We start from the raw sequence: 18,649 nt of genomic DNA on the forward strand, positions 1-18,649 counted from the left end.
ATCTTTGCAGGGGAATGCCTGGGCCATTCTTGTAAAATGGTCAGTAACAACTAACACATCAACTGACTTGTTCCTTGAGTCCTCCGCTGACCAGAAATCAATGCAAACCAGCTGAAGTGGCCTGGTTGATGTGATACTCTGCAAAGGCGCCCTCGCAGCAGGTTCAACTGTCTTACTGACAATACACCGCTGGCAGTTACGGACGTAGTCTCTTACGTCTCTGTCGAGGTTGAGCCAGAAGAACCTCTGTCTGGCCAAGCCAAGACTCCCGAACTGACCTTGATGGCCAGCATGGTCATGAACACCTCTCAGAACTTCAACTTTCTTAGACTCAGGAACCACATACTGGCGGCGTTTTGACTTCACGACTTGATCCCTCGAGACTCTGTAGAGTATCCCATTGCTCACAACAAGTTTCTCCCAGTGCTTCAGGTACCTCATGACTGTGACTGATTCCTTATCTCTCTCTCTCCTGGAGGGTCTCCGATGTCTCTCCACATAGTACAAGACTCGAGAGAGAGTCCTGTCTCTGAGCTGTTCATCCCGGAGTTCCTTCTCACTGTAAGCAGGAAGTGAGTCCTGACCACCTGGGACTAACTGAGGCAAATGGTGCAAGACTGCTACAGCGCGCGTTCTTGCTCCGACCTCCCACAGATCGTCATATGACTGTAGAACAACAGACACTTCATCCATCTCCATAGACTGAGCGTGGACATGCAGAGGTGATGGGACACTTTGAGCGTAACTCTCTGCCTGGCGTGGAGTGTCACCACTATCATTGGACGACCGGAAGGCGTCCTGTACAGAAGCACTCGACACATCCTGGACTTCGGAGAGGAGATTCTTGTAGGGCTCTTCAAGTAATCTGTGACTGACTCTCTGCTTGACGAAAGGCACACGACTCAAGGCATCAGCGACAACATTCTGTGGGCCTGGCACGTACTTGATGTCGAAGTTATAGCTCGCTAACTTAGCCACCCATCGTTGCTCGCAGCAGTCCAGCTTGGGCTTCGTCATGATATGAGTCAATGGATTATTGTCCGTCCAAACAGTGAAATCATGCCCCTTCAACCAATGGCTGAACTTGTCACAGACACTCCACTTCAAGGCTAGGAATTCCAACCGATGGGCTGGGTAGTTTCTCTGAGACTGAGAGAGGGACTTGCTGGCGAATGCGATTGGCCTCGCTCGGTCTTCACCCTCTTGGATCTGCGACAGGACAGCACCGAAGCCATCAAGGGACGCGTCCGTTGACAGCATGAAGGGACGGCTGAAATCAGGGTGAGCCAGGACAGCCGTCTCAACCAGCGCCGTTTTCAGCTTCTGGAAAGCCTGCTCCGTTTCGGGGGTCCAGTCAGTAACCTTCAACTTCCTGCTTTGTGACCTTTGTTTGGACTGTTTCACCTTCCCTTTTCTCTTCTGGCCCGTCAACAGAGAGAAGAGAGGCTTTGCAATAGCGGAGAAGCTAGGCACAAAGTGCTGGTAATAATTGATCATCCCCAAGAAAGATCTGATTCGTTTCTGTGAGGGGGTTACACCGTCCGCTTCCATCAGGTCAGCACTTGTCATCTTTGCGATGCTCTCAACTTTGCTGGGATCAGTCAACACACCGTTGTCATTAATTATGTGGCCGAGGAATTTGACGGATTTCCGGAGAAAAAAACACTTCTTGGGGGCCAATTTCAGGTTATGACCACGCAGTCTACTGAACACCATCTCCAAGCGTTCCAGAGCTGTCCTCTCATCAGGGGCGTACACCAATAAATCATCCAGATAAACCAGTAAGCTCAGATAGTTCTGGTCTCCGAAAATGCTAGTCATCATACGCATGAAGCTCCCAGGACTATTACAGAGGCCCTGCGGGAGGCGATTATACTCATACAAGCCCATAGGTGTTGTAAAGGCAGAGTACTTTCTGTCATCCTCGTGTAGTGGCATGTTATAAAACCCTGAGGTTAGATCCATAGTACTAAACAAGGAGTTACCTCCAAGTGCAGCTAAGCAGTCGGCCTGGTGAGGGAGAGGGTGAGCATCCTTCAGGGTCCTCTTGTTCAGCCAGCGAAAGTCTGTACAGATACGGAGATCTCCGTTCTTTTTCCATACAAGAACCAACGGAGATGCATATTCACTGGTTGACTTCCTGATTATATCTTTCTCCTCCATCTCACTCAGTACTTGGCGCAACTTCTGATACTGACTGGGGGGCACTCGTCTGAATGGGAGCCGGAATGGCCTGTGATCTGAGAGGTGAATGCGATGTATGAAGCCCTTTGCCTCTCCACAATCCAGGTGATGGCGTGAGAAGATGTCCTTGTAGCGCACAACCAGGTCAGCCATCTTGCTTCTACACTGTTCAGACACGTCACAGGAGTGTATGTCGAGCCCACTCAATCCCATGTACTTCAGTTCCTCATCAACAGTGCGGGCCGCATTTTCACTGGACGGGGTTACTTGACAGCAACTGAGTAGTGGGACCTCAGCAGGTCCGGTCTCATCCATGTCCTCGAGCGCAATGCAGGAGAAGACGTCGGCCAATTTAGCATTGCGTCTTACCAAGACGGGCCTGTCGGACGAGTTGATCAGCTTCAATGGAACCCATCCGTCTCCCCACAAAGGAGTAACAACTCTGGCCACCAGAACCCCTCTTGGAGCTGAGCGACACGATGTGGGCTCTGTCATCACAGCGCTACCAGGAGACACAATAGTGGACTTGGGTAGCTTGCCCCACATCAGGTACTCCCGACCAGGCTCAAGACACACGGCTGAGTTGCACCTGACTGTGCCTATCTTGTCAGGTATGACGTCACCTCGCCAACGGTTCAGACCAGCGAGCATCGAGAGAAACTGTTCAGATTCTGGATCGCCAGCAGGACAGGGCGTAGACACAGCCTTCCAGTAGCCATCACATTGCTTATACTGCCGGAGGATATATTTAATAACATTGGTGCCTAGTATCAACTCATCATGCTGGCCTTCAACTACCAGAGTGGGAACCATAATCCTACAGCCATACACCTCCATTTCCACGTTGAAAGCTGACTCAGGCTTGACACGGCGACCACCACAGCCAACAAGCACCACATTTGAACTGAACTGGTTATGCTCTGTAGCAACTCCAACCTCTCTAAGCTTTCCCTCTGCCGTCTTACTCATTGTACAAGCCATAGACCCACTGTCTAGCATAGCATTTAGAGTCACTGTATTACCAACTGTCACAGGTGTGTAGAAAAGGCTGTCACTACCACTAATTGTATGCGTATTCTGATAAACAATATCTTCAGAGTTATCACTTGAGCTTTTGAGAGCTATATACACTGTCTCAGCACTAGATTCGTCCTCACAATGGGAGTTTACTTGGCGACCTATACTTTCTCCCTCTGAATACAGGCCACCTAGTTTCCCTGAGGCTGAGGTGCTCGGGACGACCTGGTGGGACACTCAACTTTTGTGTGACCTGGGGCTAAACAGACAAAGCACAGCCTCTCTGACATGCAGTGTGAGATGGTAGTGTGTCTACTGTCATCACAGACTCGGCAGGCCTTCTCACGGGCGCCACCCTGGTATCTTCCGCCACGAGGAGCACTGTCACGCTGCTGCACTTTCCCCATCATCTGCTCCAGCCTCTCCATAATGCGAGCAAGAATCCTGTCTTCAGATTGCTGAGTGTTCTGGGCCACAGCAGTCGCGGAGGAGGGGCACGGAAGCTGGCCTAAAGCATGGTCCTGGGAAGGAATGAGGGTAGAAGGCAGACACTGTGTGTGGTACACTGGACTATGGGCAGGAGCAGGGGGGTACTGGGTGGAACACTGCTCAGACACAGACTGAATCGAAGGCTCTGGATGAGACTGCACAGTGTGGAGGGCGGTGGCATGGCTCTTCAATGGCACAGAACTACCGGTCCTGCCAGAGGCTCTCAGCTCTCTCTGGTAATTATCAATCTTCAACTGTATGTCTCGTGAGCTCCACTCCTCAATAGCCTTGCATTCCAGAATACGGGATAGTCCAGAGTCCGGGCAATGCCTGACAAACATCCGTGCTACCTCTTCACCTATGTTCTCCATCCTCCTACCTTGTCTGCGAAGGCCCTCACCAGCTACATCAGCTGCTTTGTTGATCCTCAACCAGTAGTCTACAGGGTTCTCATTGGGTCTGGGTAGAGTGGCATAGAAATCTGACAACGGGAGGCATGATGACACATCACTGAAGTACTTGAGAAGGATATCATAGATGAGATCAGGGTTCTGCTTCACATCAAGTGTCTGATCGCTACGCAAACCAACCCTCACGACATCCTTTGCCTTACCCATCAGCCTTGCCAGTATCTCCTCAGCCTGTTCATGCATTGGACATTTCTGCTTTCTCAGATAAGCTTTAGACATGTCAATCCAGTCCTGGACTGAACACTTATTAGAACTATCACCTCGGAACATTGGTGGTTCCCTGTCTGATTTTACATTCACAGTAACGCGCGGAACCTCCTGTCTAACAACATTAGGATCAGTTACAGGATCTGGAGGCGATGTGCAGTTGAGGTGTGCACTGCTCATACTACTTGAGTGAACTACACCAGCTGAAATTAACTTGGTTACAATGGACTCGCCAATCCGAGCACCTAGCTGACCCATCATGTCTGAAAGGTGATGAAGAGCTTCAGTGTCATTAACACTGGGTGTGGATGTGGGAGGAGCCTCCCCTGTAAACTGTCCGACAGCAGCACAACCTGGGTCCTGACCTGACCCTGTGCCTCTACCACTGTCAGTAAACAACTGGGAACACCCCACCTCCCTACTATTGACAGCACTGTCAATGTCGATGTCACTGTCACTGTCAATGTCTATGACAGCACTGTCTGCTCTGCTCTGACATGCCCCCCATGCACCCCTCCCCATAGGCAACACTGGACTGGCAAAAATCTCATCATTAAAACCTGGCCTCTGAGCCATAGTGGTACAGACTTGCGTTGTGTAATATTACTGAATGAAAAAAATAATAATAATAATAATGTTTAAAAAAAAATATAAAGTTACAGCAGGACATAAAAACCAAAACAATCAAAGCACTTTTTAAACTGATATAATCACAGACCTCAGACTGAATGACCATTTACTATAATACTCTGACCACACTTGATCTATCACACTAAGACCTGGCATCCACGCAGCATCCACGGAGATCGGCGTTCAGCTGATCTTGAGATCGACGTGTCACGGCACCAGTGTAACGATGGTCAAACAGCCAAACTTCTTTCAATCAATTCTTTTATTTGACCTGCAGAGAAGACATATAGAACACAATTCTTCTCTGGTCTGCTTGTGAATCCATTAAGATGGCGGCCATGTTCTGCCACCACCGTCTATGTACATTTCACATCAGGACAATTTGTTCACAGAAAGAACACAAACTTCCCTCAAACATTACAAATAACAATTACAAACAACATGTGGAGCGACATACCTGCAGAGAAGACATATAGAACACAATTCTTCTCTGGTCTGCTTGTGAATCTGCACGTTCAAAACAACATACAATAAATGTTCTGTTTCACATCATATTCTCCATACAAACAACAAAACACGAGGAGCATTTCACATCACGCACATACCCATTAAGATGGCGGCCATGTTCTGACACCACCGCAAGTACGGCAACAAGAGAAGGACAAAAGAACGTGCAGACCTGCAGTACACCCAAACTCCAAAGGGGGGCTCCAACAACAACCAGGGCTGCTCAAAGCACGGCGAAACTCATCTACATTCACTACAACTAAACATACATTCCCAACTCTGTTACACCTGCACTGTTTTATGTATTTTATTGAATGTTTTCTGTCTGCCCTAACTGAGCTGTTTGAAAACAAAATTTCCCCATTGGGGACAATAAAGGTTTTCAATCAATCAATCAATCAAACCCCAGACACAGAAATGTGATGGAAATGTCCTTCTGTATCTAACACACAGCACACCCAGATGTAATGGATTGTGTAAAAAGTGATGGAACACAGGCCTAAAGCCTCTGGCCCAAGCATAAATTACTTTTACTTATTACTTTTTGTGATGATGAATAGATGATTCACTGACTTGGACAATTGTTGTAAGTTGTTTGGATATAGGCGTCTGCTAAATGCCAAAAATGTAAACAGAAAATAAGAGACACACGAAACTCATCCACAGAGCACTGTTTAATCAAAGGCTTTTCTTTACAAAAGATGGCAGTACTCTGCAACAATGTATATTGGATTTCTGGACTTCATAAAATATCTTACACTGAATTGTAATCAAAACATTGGCAAAATGAATTCTAACATCCATCATATGTATTTGTGTGACTGAATCCACTCACATGGACAGTCTTAGAAACATAATGTTAGACTATTTATAACGGTATCATGTCACAGACAATTCTGGGATTCATCAGGAAAGTTTTTTTTTTACCTGAACTTTTTCATAGTGACCCATATTGGTCTGTGTGACAGCGGTGACTCATGAGTCAGAATAACAACCAGTTACATCCAGTATCAACCCGACCAGTGGACAATGCTGGACAGAGATGTAAAACAACTGGGCAATGACCTTCACGATTCTTTTGAGACAAGAGCATATCCAAAGTTAAATAAAAGTCATCCATCCATCGTTATTCATCCTAGATCAGTACACAACAACAAAATAAAACATATTGATAGCAGAGCAGTATAAAAAAATGCAATGTCCATGTTCCATAGTTCTGGTCCGTCAGGGCAGAGCCCGGGCGGTGTCTTGGCCCATACAGCTCTCTGGAAGAACAGGAACCGGGCGAGGTGGATCCTACGGCCCCGCATTCATCATCTACTTCCTGTAAAGAGACAAGAAGAAGTAAATCAACAACATGAAAGACAAAGGAACACAGTTGGTACATTTACAGTTTAACCATTTAGCAGACGCCTTTATCCAAAGCAGCGTACAATTAGAGATTACAGGGACATACTCCCTGGAGTAATTTATAGCCAAACTCAAGGACACACTAGTGGTGGTGTTCTCAGGTGGGATTTGAAATCATAACCTTCTGATCACCAGTTGGTGACATGCAAGGTTGCTACCTATCAAAGGATATCAGTGGAGGCTGGTGGAGGTAGAAATTGGGACATTGTATAGATCGGACCTACCCTACCAAAACCCCTCAGTGGAGACAGAAATCAGAGAAGAGGCTCATTGTAATGCATGGAACGGAATGAGGAATAGTATCACATGTTTGATACCAATCCGCATTCCGTTTATTACAAGGACCTCCACCCTCTTCCACAGAAGGCACAGTGTGTAGAAACCCTGGTTCACCGCATATCAATAAGCTCATTGGGAGTAGCAGTGTGTTTATCGTTTCATGTGAGGCTGCTTCACAAATTGTAGTGAAAGGGAAACGTCTGTGTAACAATCTGTGTAACAATCTGTGTAACAATCACTCAGAATCTTCTAGGATTCAGTCACTCACCTCGGAATCCACGGCCGCCACCCCGGCTTCCTCCCCGGAATGCTCCTCCTCCTCGTCCACCCCTGAACCCACCATCACCACCCCTACCGCCCCGGAAACCACCTGGAGATGAACTTTTTTTTTTTTTTTTAACCTAAAAATCCTTTTAATCCTTTAAAGTTCTCAGTTGTTGTTCTGCTCCTGACTCTCAATGTTTTGTTTCGCTGAACTGTGGTGTACTTATACATTGTAAGAAAACATATGAATAATTAGAGAATGTTATAGAAAACTGTTTCAAAGACTTCCAACACGCAACAAGAAATACAACCCCTAGAAACTTATCCCCACGTCCGCCGCCTCCTCTTCCTCCACCTCTCCCCCCTCGGCCTCCCCTCGGGGGGCCCTTCTCGCCCGGCGGTCTGGGCAGGAACCTCTGGAGAGGCAGCAGCTTCATCGGGTTGATGTAGAACTATGGGACAGAGTAAAACGTTAGTTGGACAGCTTTAGAAATGTTATATTCAAATGTTAAGACAGGGTTCGATTGATAGTGGGTGGGAAGTCGCAGTGGGCCACACAAGCTTACCTTCTGTGGTTTCTTGAACGAAGATTTCTTCATATTGTCAGAGAGTTTGACAGAGAAATACTATTGGGCTTTGGGTTAAGGAGCAAATCAGTCACAACACCATCGAAACAATTTCCCGAAGGCAACATCACCTTGTGGTAAGGTAAAAATATAGTTGCTAAAACACAAAAAAAATCATCAAATGAGAAGAATTGAAAGGATACAAATTCGCGCAGTTGGCCGAAGATTTCATCCACCTTCCCGATCTGCTCTTTGTTTTCCAGGAACACTGGAGCGTTGAAGTAGGGCACCTTGTTCTCTTCCGTCGTACACTTCACCACAATGTCGTCCTCACAGGGGTGAACAAACTCCCCCAGGCCTGCAGTGGGGACGGGTCAGTCAGTCAGTCAGGACAGAGCAAAAACCACGGAGCAACAACATGTGTGTTTTGTACATGTTGGCCTGTGTGTGTGTATCAGGGGACATATGTTTTGTACATGTAGGCCTGTGTGTGTGTATCAGGGGACATATGTTTTGTATACATACATGAAGGCCTGTGTGTGTATATCAGGGGACATATGTTTTGTATACATACATGAAGGCCTGTGTGTGTATATCAGGGGACATATGTTTTGTATACATACATGTAGGCCTGTGTGTGTATATCAGGGGACATATGTTTTGTATACATACATGTAGGCCTGTGTGTGTATCAGGGGAGGCTCATTGTAATGCATGGAATGAGAAACAATTCCTTATTTCATTCATTTCTGTGAGCCTGTCCCCCTCCATGGGTGTGTGCGTGGTTTTAAAGAGTACACACACCAAGGACGTGTCGTCCATATAAGCATAGTAAGCAGTGCTTACCCAACGAAAAAATTAAAAAGGACAGTGAAAATATTAAAATAAAAGTGCATGTAACCGTTTGTTTGTTTTCATTAAAAGAGTCGTATTTTAGGTCCCAGGGCAGCAGGAGTCATTCATTTTGGCGCCACCTGCAGGAGTAAGCACTCACTATTCTGCTTGCTTGCATTGCGTTGCATTATAAGCACTTCTCTCTCTGCTTTCCCTTGCGTACATTCGAATGCGTGAAAATGTATTTTTATTTTTTCCGATGCCTCAGCCCGCTGTTTAATGTAGCCAGGGTAAGCATGCTTACCAGCCAATCAGTAGTTCGTTCATTCCGATAAGAGCTACTGATTGGCTCTTATCACTTTCAAGTTCACTTAACATTTCACCTTACTTTCTCTCGCCCGGCAGAATAGCTTATGCCAGCTAGCTCAAACGATCTAAATAATAATAATCAATAAGGATAACTTGCTTGATTTTGTGAATATGGACATTACTGTCAGCGACCTAAAGGGATTTCGTAGACTGGACTGGACTGGAAAAACACAACTACTGGCTAAAGGCCGCCCGAAACCACCGCTCACCGATCTTCACACCCAGAAAGGGAGAGTCGCTAGGGGTTACAGCAAGCCTGGTATGAGCGGTTTATATGATTTATATGATTCGCGAGGCTGGTGGCGATTTGTGCTTGTTTATATGGTTTGAGTACTGCTGTGCTGCTGGTTATGGCTCCTTATTTAAGACTTCCTCTGCTTTTTCTTTTGAATGTAGGCCTGTGCCGTTGTGTTTGGAGAGAGAGCTGCTTAATCAATCGCTGAGATAGGTCTAATGTTGCTGTCCGTGCCAGTGGTTCTGGACCAAAAGTGTTTGAGAGAGATAGAGAGGGAGGGTTTGTGATGTGATGTCAAGTGCCTGTGTGACAAAAGTGTGAAAAGAAAGTGTGTTGTGAGTTTACTATGGAGGATGGAAACGGTGTGTGTCTGTGTTGTGCGTGTGTGCGTTTGCGATGTTGAAACTGGACTTGTAGATTTCAGCAGGTTGGCTACTTGAAAAGATCTTGGTTCAAAAAAGATTGAACAATGAGCACTCCTGATATAGTCGAAACTGGCAACAGTTTTTTTGTTTTTGGTAATCTGATCACAAAGTGACCCTACAGTTTATTAGCGGGTTCTATGGCATCAAAATTGCATTTCCTTGAAACTGCGTTCACTGATAGCGTGTATGTGTAATTATGTGTATTTCTATATCTTATGCTTACCCAATCTAAAAGCTCACGGCACGTGCCTGAAGTGGGTATACGGCGTAGTCCTGCGTATCACGTAGACTACACCACTGCTGAAGACCGAAAAAGGGCTCTGTACTCCGCATCACCAAACCCGGAGTCATGTATTGAGTACTGTAGTTGTGCTTTCTGATAGACCAACATGTCACTGGCAAGAACATCTTTCTTTGCAGGGTTGGAATGTCACATTCAACTTTACGTATATATTGGTCTTCTTGGGCCATGAGTAAACCATCTAAGTAACAGCTTTGAACAAAAACATTTGATGTATTAACAGTGTCTACCCTCCAGTTCTGGATACTTCAATCTCTCAATTATGTGTATTCAACTGAAAATAATTAGGACTAAGAGAAGGTATGCACTATGTACCGGTCAGAAGCCTATGGGACTTCTTGCTTGTCAGTTGACCTGCTGCAACAGTTACAGAGTTGCATGGTTACATGCATGTCCCCCTCAACCTTAGGGGAACTTCATGTGTTAATGAAGGTTGATATTAAAAGTAATATTTAAAATGCATAAAATGCATTTAGTACACATAAATATGCTAGTGAATATTATAATTCATTATAATATACATTCTTACTATTTGACAGTTGCTTTGAATATGACTAAATTAATTAAGAGGGGTCAATTTAACATATTTCAAGTATACTTAATATGCTTAAAACCCACATTGTTTACAACTTTAGTACAATTTAAGATGGGTCATGTTAATACTAATTAATAGTCTTTTTGATATTTAAACTCAAGTGTACTATAAATACAATAGTTAAGTTTACTTTAAGTGTATATAATAATATATAATAATAATATATATATATATATATAAATAATTTGGATGTGTTTCAAATGAGCCTACAAATGATGCCTGTTTTTCCTTTACAAATAATAACTGAGTGTGTTGAGCTCACCTGCAGCATCATGGACCAGCAGAGCCACAGCCACTAGTCCCCACAAACCCATATCTCTCCTTGTCCAGGTCCAACCAACCAGGCAGGATATCTGACACTGTCATGGTCCCTGACTGGGGTGTAGCTTTAGTCAAACGGTTGAAAGTAGTTCTGCTACATCAGCAGAGATTAAGATAATCTTCCCTCCCTTTTTCACTTCCTGTACTTTTTTGATTTGTATTTAGTTTGTTTTCTTGATTTCAACTCAAATGCAATGGCTACAGCAAACACGCAGTGTATAGGGAGAGGTACAGTATGTGTAAAGTAACAAAAGACAACGTTGTTTGTTTTGAGCCTGGTGTCTGTCTGTAATATTGGGGCATATGATATGTAAGTGAAGGTATTACTCAATTTCAAATTGCCACATAAACACTCAAAAACATGACACATACAAGGGTTAATGCTTGCACAGTTTATTAAATGTTTGGTAGCGCATAGTCATGGTCAAGAAGCAATAAGTAGCTCACAACCAATACCAATAGAATCAACAAGACAATCCAGCTCAGACTTTGTTCAATGCTGAAATGATGAACACAAAAGTCACATAGATATATCTTATATCAGGGTTTTGGCTTGACTTTAAGATGAGAGATGCTCAAGAAAGGATAGCAAAACTTGATAGATAAACCAATGGAATACAAGAAGCTTGTATCATGCAGGCATAGCTTAAAGGCAGCCTAGGCATTAGATGAGCCTTCGGTGTCAGATTGAATAATCTCTTGGATGAAGTCCATATAGCGAATCACGCGGGTGTAGATTCCAGGGTAGCCCTCTTGGGCACAACCATTCCCGAAACTTACGATTCCTGCCTGGACAAATCTCCCAGCAGAGAAGCACACCATCGGCCCCCCTGAGTCCCCCTGTGAAGTACACAAACCACACACACACACACACACACACACACACACACACACACACACACACAAATGCATGCATCATACTTGAGAGTTGACATGATACTGTATCCCAGACAGAAAACAGATTTGTTTATATTTGTTAAAATATATATTTTATATGTGTGTGTGTGTGTGTGTGTGTGTGTGTGCGTGTGTGTGTGTGATGTTGTTGATCAATCCAGATGATTTCAATCCAAATGCATATCTCAGTTTTGTCAGAAAAATACAATTCCATGTTATTTTGCAAGAATTATCCAGTAAAATACACACACAGAGCCTCAGAAGACGTCATTGTTACACTGGGTTGGGAGTTTCATTAACTTCCACTATATCATTTCACTCAAAAGTCATTTTCAAGTATACAGTATATGAGTCTACCATAAGTATTGTATGGTCCCAAAGAATCATTATGTGCATAGCCTTATCGATATTATAATGACAGGCTATTGACACAATAGCTGATGCGTTTAACTAGAGGAACCTACATTGCAGTGAATACATACAAAATGTTCAGTTCATATATGGTCCCAGCAGGAGTCGAACCCACAACCTAAGCGTCGTTAGCACCATGCTCTATCAACTGAGCCACAGAGGACCACTATTAATTGAGATAATAATAATATCCATTATTATCTATTTTTTCCAGAGAGGAGCTATAAACTTGTCATGTGGCTTGTATGCAAAAAAGTTATTACATGTTGGGACCATATCAACGGAGGATTGATGAGATATATACTTTTTGGAATAACATATTCTTATTTAATTATTTAAATTGTCCTGCGGCCAACCATGCACATTTCATAGGCCAAATACTCCCAGTGTTAAAAAATAGCTGAATACTCAGTCTCTTTGTTCGAGATTTAAACAGTCAACTGTATACATGTAGGTGATTTGTCCAGGAAATCTGGTCACCCTAGGCTTAACACTACAACAGCTGTTTCTATTTTACCTACTAGTAGAGCCGCCTTAGCAGTCAAATAGACCCCCTTTTTAGAATGTAAATCTGCTATTTACACAGAGATCACTAGAGGGAGCTTCTTTTTTTTGCCTGCCTCCTACACAGAAAAACTGCAAAACAGCGTTATACTATCTTATCCTGAAGTGATTTTGAAAATGTAAGGATACTGGGTGGTAGAACGCACATATCTAGGAAAAGTCATGAAAGGAGGGTCCTGAAATTTGATCGAGTGCAAAGATAGAATTTTGTTTTTTACTCACAGGGGTCACCGTGACCCCTCACGGCTCTTCTAGTGTTGGGTTAGGGTTTATGATTCAGGGACTTCAAATATTTGGTTACAATCGGGAGAGGTGAAGTGAAGACATACCTGGCAAGAGTCCTTCCCTCCTTCCATGTAGCCTGCACAAATCATACCAGCAGTGATTTCGGGATAAGCTTTTTTACAAAACCTACGAAGAATGATGGACAGCTGCACCTCCTGGAGGGTCATATTTCCCTCCAAGTTCACTATAGAGAGAGATAGATACAGAGAGAAGGAGAGGATGGGGGGGTGTAGAGAGAGATAGATACAGAGAGAAGGAGAGGATGGGGGGGTGTAGAGAGAGATAGATACAGAGAGAAGGAGAGGATGGGGGGTGTAGAGAGAGATAGATACAGGGAGAAGGAGAGGATGGGGGGTGTAGAGAGAGTTGCATACAGAGTCGAGTGAGGGGGAAGAAAGAGGTTGAGAGAAAGAGAGAGAAAGAGACATGAAGTAACAACATCTAAAGACAGAGGAATATAGTCAGAATGAGAAACAAGACAGTCAATCGAGACATGTAACGTATGGGTTGGGCTCAATTTGATATCAACTGAATCAATTCAGGAACACCTCATGTGGAACGTCAAATGCCTCATGAACTTCATTGAACTGTCTTAGTCCACGGGTACAACAATACAAACTTATTTTACTCCATAGTCTGTAAACAATGTAATTGTAAAGAAACACTGTGTAGCTTTAAAACATTATTCAATTGAATCATAATCATTTTTGATAACGTTTTTTTTTTAAAGTTTAAATCTTAGGGGATGCGGACTGACCATTTTACATCATTTATTTTTATAGTTCAATTGTTTTTTGCTATTTCATTTTACTTCCTGAATTTAAACTCAATTGACCCCAGGCCTGATGGTTCACTATGTGTCTGCTTTGTCTGTGTACTATGTACTGTAGTGTGTGTACCGTGTGTGTTTGGGGGTTTGAATCTGTGCTGTCTAGGGCACTGGCACTTACAAGGTGTGTCTGAAATATGTGTGCTATTATCAAGGCCAGATCTTTCAGTGCACATAGTGGCACTTGACTTATTGTCATGATCATGGTCTAATTGCAGCACAGCGGTACTTTCACCTGGTACCACAGAGACACATGTCAGACATGCTGCATTTGGACTTAAGGTCTCCGGCTGGCACTGACTTAAAAGAGAGAACCTAGACGTGTGTTTATTGGGGTGCGCTCAGTTTACCATCCTCCCCGATGTTTCCCCAGCCAGTGACCCAGCACTCTGACTCAGGGCTGAAAGTGTCCCCCTCTTCTGGCAGGGGAACAAGGGATATCAAGGGTGACAAGGGGACACTCTCTATCAGCTGCACCAGGGCAATGTCGTTCAGGAGGTCCGTGTAGTTCGGGTGAAGGACGAACTGAGATATGGCGCGATAAAACTCAGACGGTCCTCGGAGGTCATGGGTGCCCAGGCGCACAAAGGAGAAGTGAGCTAGAGGTGGTCTAAGACACACACACACACACACACACACACAAACGTACACACACACACACACAAACGTACACACACACACACGTACACATGCACGCACACATACACATTGTCAGACTTACACACAATGCAATATCTAACATACTGTATCGAAACATACACACTCATACAGACTCACCCCTCAACGCAGTGTGCAGCGGTCAGCACCCACTTCTCAGTGACGAGGGAACCCCCACATGACCAGAAGTCAACGCCGTTGGTGAGGCTAAGGTGGGCCATCCACGGCCAGCGGCCCTCTGGAGCGTCCTCTCCCCCCACGATGTAGCTGCGAGCTCTGGGCTGGATAAACCCTGGGGAAGAGGAAGATGAACAGTACTTGGTGTATTGACTATAGATCAATACTCACATAAAAAACATGTCATCCTCTTCCCCTAGATTTGTTGTTAATGTTTTGTCATATTATGCAAACATTTTTATTTTCATTTGTTATGTTACATACTTTTTTGTGAACCCTAATAATAATAATAATAATAATAATAATAATAATAATAATAATAACTTTGCTTTAGTCATTTGGGGTAATTAAATTAAAGGATGGGCATTACCCTTCACGTCTGCATATTGTGTCTATAAAATGACCCAAAAAATATTGTAACCACGATTGTAGGATGTTGCTGCTTAACCACAGTTGGCTGCGATAAGCAAATACTAATAAACGGAAATGTAGGTGAAATGATATCTATGAAAGTACTTTTAAACAGGTTTTCTTTACAAATAATAACTGAGTGTGTTGAGCTCACCTGCAGCATCATGGACCAGCAGAGCCACAGCCACTAGTCCCCACAAACCCATATCTCTCCTTGTCCAGGTCCAACCAACCAGGCAGGATATCTGACACTGTCATGGTCCCTGACTGGGGTGTAGCTTTATACTTGTCCAGATCACATCAACACACACTAGTGTCCATCTCTTATCATCTCTATACCATCTCTTGTATATACCTACTATCTACTGTACATATAATTTCATAACTGTACATATCCTATTTTGTATACATGTTCATGTCTTTGCACTATATCAAATTTTGCACTTCTGGTTGGATGCTAAACTGCCTTTCGTTGTCTGGTACTCTACTGCTACTGCAATGACAATAAAGTTGAATCTAATGTAATATGTAATATATTAAATTGACCCCTCTTAATTCATACTTACATACTTACTTTCAATACACTGACAGTAGAATATTATCTTAGTCACTTATTTCTATACTGGGATCTCTTTATGGAACCATCTGCCTCTGCATATTCAGCAAAGCCAAAACAAAGCCATCTTTAAAACAAAAGTCATATTTATGGGGAGAACTAATGGCTCACCCTTAAGAAAGGGAGGGTGATTCCGATTTGTTTTGTTTCATTTTATGTTTCCATGTTGTGTGTTTTAATGTGTGTTTATTTATGCTGTGTTCCTATGTTGTCTCTATGCTGTTTTTATGCCGTTTTATGCTGTGTGATTTGTTTTATCTCATTTTATGTTTGTATGCTGTTTTATGCTGTGTGATGTTTTGTTTTATTTCATTTTATGTTTCCATCGAGGACCACTTGCAAATAAGTGTTTTAAATAATGCTTTCAAGTGCTATTCTCTGGACATTACTTAGTGTCATGATGCGTAAATAATCCTATGTAAATTCCTAATACAAATCAAATCAAAAATCAATCAAATATTCAGAGCTACTGTAAAATAGTATGACATATATTAGAAGTTTGTTAATATGATTGTTGTTACAGTATGAATTACTGCTCTCTGTAAAAAAACTAAAACAACAAATGTATGTTAACTATTTGTTAGAGGTTAAACAAACATTTTTTTAAAGTATGGGGTTTCAAATCCTTGAAATACATGTATACAATGTTGAAGTATACTGTAGTGCACATATACGGACATGACATTCAAGCATACTTTTTGTATACTTAAGTACAATTTAAATTCTAGTATCCATTGTACATAGTGAAAGTATACTAAAATACAAATTCAATTACATGACAATCAAGTCTCTTTTGCTAGTATACTAAAGAACAATTTAAATGATTATATAGTATAGTATACTTTGAGTAAGGACACATATTGTAAGTACGAAGTACTTAAAGTCAGTGTACTTCATGTAAGTAAAGAACCATATGAATATATGTTATACTTTGTATACTTTTACTTTTTTCACTTGGGCAAACACTTGTATACACACATTCATAGGTATTATACACACATTCACATGATATTATACACACATTCATAGGTATTATACACACATTCACATGATATTATACACACATTCACATGATATTATACACACATTCACATGGTATTATACACACATTCACATGATATTATACACACATTCACATGTTATTATACACACATTCACATGATATTATACACACATTCACATGATATTATACACATATTCACATGTTATTATACACACATTCACATGATATTATACACACATTCACATGTTATTATACACACATTCACATGATATTATACACACATTCACATGATATTATACACATATTCACATGTTATTATACACACATTCACATGATATTATACACATATTCACATGATATTATACACACATTCACATGATATTATACACACATTCACATGATATTATACACATATTCACATGTTATTATACACACATTCACATGGTATTATACACATATTCACATGTTATTATACACACATTCACATGATATTATACACACATTCACATGATATTATACACATATTCACATGTTATTATACACACATTCACATGTTATTATACACACATTCACATGATATTATACACACATTCACATGATATTATACACATATTCACATGTTATTATACACACATTCACATGATATTATACACACATTCACATGATATTATACACACATTCACATGTTATTATACACATATTCACATGTTATTATACACACATTCACATGATATTATACACACATTCACATGGGATTCATCCTGCAATTCATTCATTGATGTCAATGGGTGATGACGCCAAAAGGTTCTTAGCAGTTCTTTATGGCACTGTCATGCCAAAACCTGGCACTGCCAAATCCTGGCAGGCCTAATCGTAGCGGAGCGAATTACGTGTGAAATTAGCATGCTAGCAGGTGTTTTCACATAAAATGTTATATATTATATAGCTGACTAGTGAGCCTGCATCAACCTTAATGCTATTCAAGTGCAAGAAGATTACATTTGTCTTCGCAGTTTAAGATACACACATTAATCTGCTGCGGTAGTAAACACAGCGCAGTAGAATGACGTCACAGTCGCCACCTAGTCTGGAACGCACGTCGAACGTTCGAACGATTAGCAAACGATTAGCAAGAGCGTTCGAAACTATTAGGATTTGGCAGTGCCAGGTTTTGGCATGACAGCACCATGGTGTGTTTTGTTGGGGTGGTTGACTGATACACATTACTGTGAAGTGTGTTTTGTTGGGGTGGTTGACTGATACACATTACTGTGAAGTGTGTTTTGTTGGGGTCGTTGTCTGATACACATTACTGTGAAGTGTGTTTTGTTAGGGTGGTTGACTGATACACATTACTGTGAAGTGTGTTTTGTTAGGGTGGTTGACTGATACACATTACTGCGAAGTGTGTTTTGTTGGGGTGGTTGACTGATACACATTACTGTGAAGTGTGTTTTGTTGGGGTGGTTGTCTGATACACATTACTGTGAAGTGTGTTTTGTTAGGTTGGTTGTCTGATACACATTCCTGTGAAGTGTGTTTTGTTGGGGTGGTTGTCTGATACACATTACTGTGAAGTGTGTTTTGTTGGGGAGGTTGTCTGGTACACATTACTGTGAAGTGTGTGCAAGTCTATCGGTAAGGCCCTCCACCTCTTATGATTAACTTGAAACAGTTATTATTATTATTATTATTA

At 42.4% G+C, this 18,649-nt stretch overlaps 2 protein-coding genes across 2 annotated transcripts; both read right to left on the minus strand.

Moving 5' to 3' along the window:
• Window positions 1-6,623: 6,623 nt before the first annotated feature.
• Window positions 6,624-11,096, minus strand: LOC308153768 (H/ACA ribonucleoprotein complex subunit 1-like; the record flags this gene model as incomplete). Its single annotated transcript, XM_080526960.1, has 6 exons — window positions 6,624-6,828; window positions 7,462-7,570; window positions 7,766-7,909; window positions 8,024-8,083; window positions 8,227-8,381; window positions 11,045-11,096. 6 exons carry the CDS (start codon window positions 11,094-11,096, stop codon window positions 6,818-6,820), a joined length of 531 nt encoding a protein of 176 aa, XP_080383086.1. The 3' UTR covers window positions 6,624-6,817.
• Window positions 11,097-11,661: 565 nt separating this feature from the next.
• Window positions 11,662-15,575, minus strand: LOC308153644 (tryptase-2-like). Its single transcript, XM_080526837.1, has 5 exons — window positions 15,489-15,575; window positions 14,867-15,038; window positions 14,440-14,699; window positions 13,305-13,444; window positions 11,662-11,943 (listed from the first exon to the last, which is right to left on the minus strand). The coding sequence occupies exons 1-5, from the start codon at window positions 15,538-15,540 to the stop codon at window positions 11,761-11,763; spliced, it is 807 nt and encodes a 268-aa protein (XP_080382963.1). The 5' UTR covers window positions 15,541-15,575; the 3' UTR covers window positions 11,662-11,760.
• Window positions 15,576-18,649: the final 3,074 nt, after the last annotated feature.

The sequence above is a fragment of the Nansenia antarctica genome, assembly GCF_963989245.1.
Source record: "Nansenia antarctica genome assembly, chromosome: 3".
Lineage (NCBI taxonomy): Eukaryota > Metazoa > Chordata > Actinopteri > Argentiniformes > Microstomatidae > Nansenia > Nansenia antarctica.

Bases quoted from the DNA above. Each gene is read 5' to 3' on its own strand.
- LOC308153644 (XM_080526837.1), bottom strand. From the start codon at position 15,540: ATGGGTTTGTGGGGACTAGTGGCTGTGGCTCTGCTGGTCCATGATGCT. The intron at 15,039-15,488 runs GTGAGCTCAACA...CCTCTTCCCCAG, and splicing joins GCTGGTCCATGATGCTGCAG to GGTTTATCCAGCCCAGAGCT. The intron at 13,445-14,439 runs GTAAACTGAGCG...CTCTCTCTATAG, and splicing joins GGGAAACATCGGGGAGGATG to TGAACTTGGAGGGAAATATG.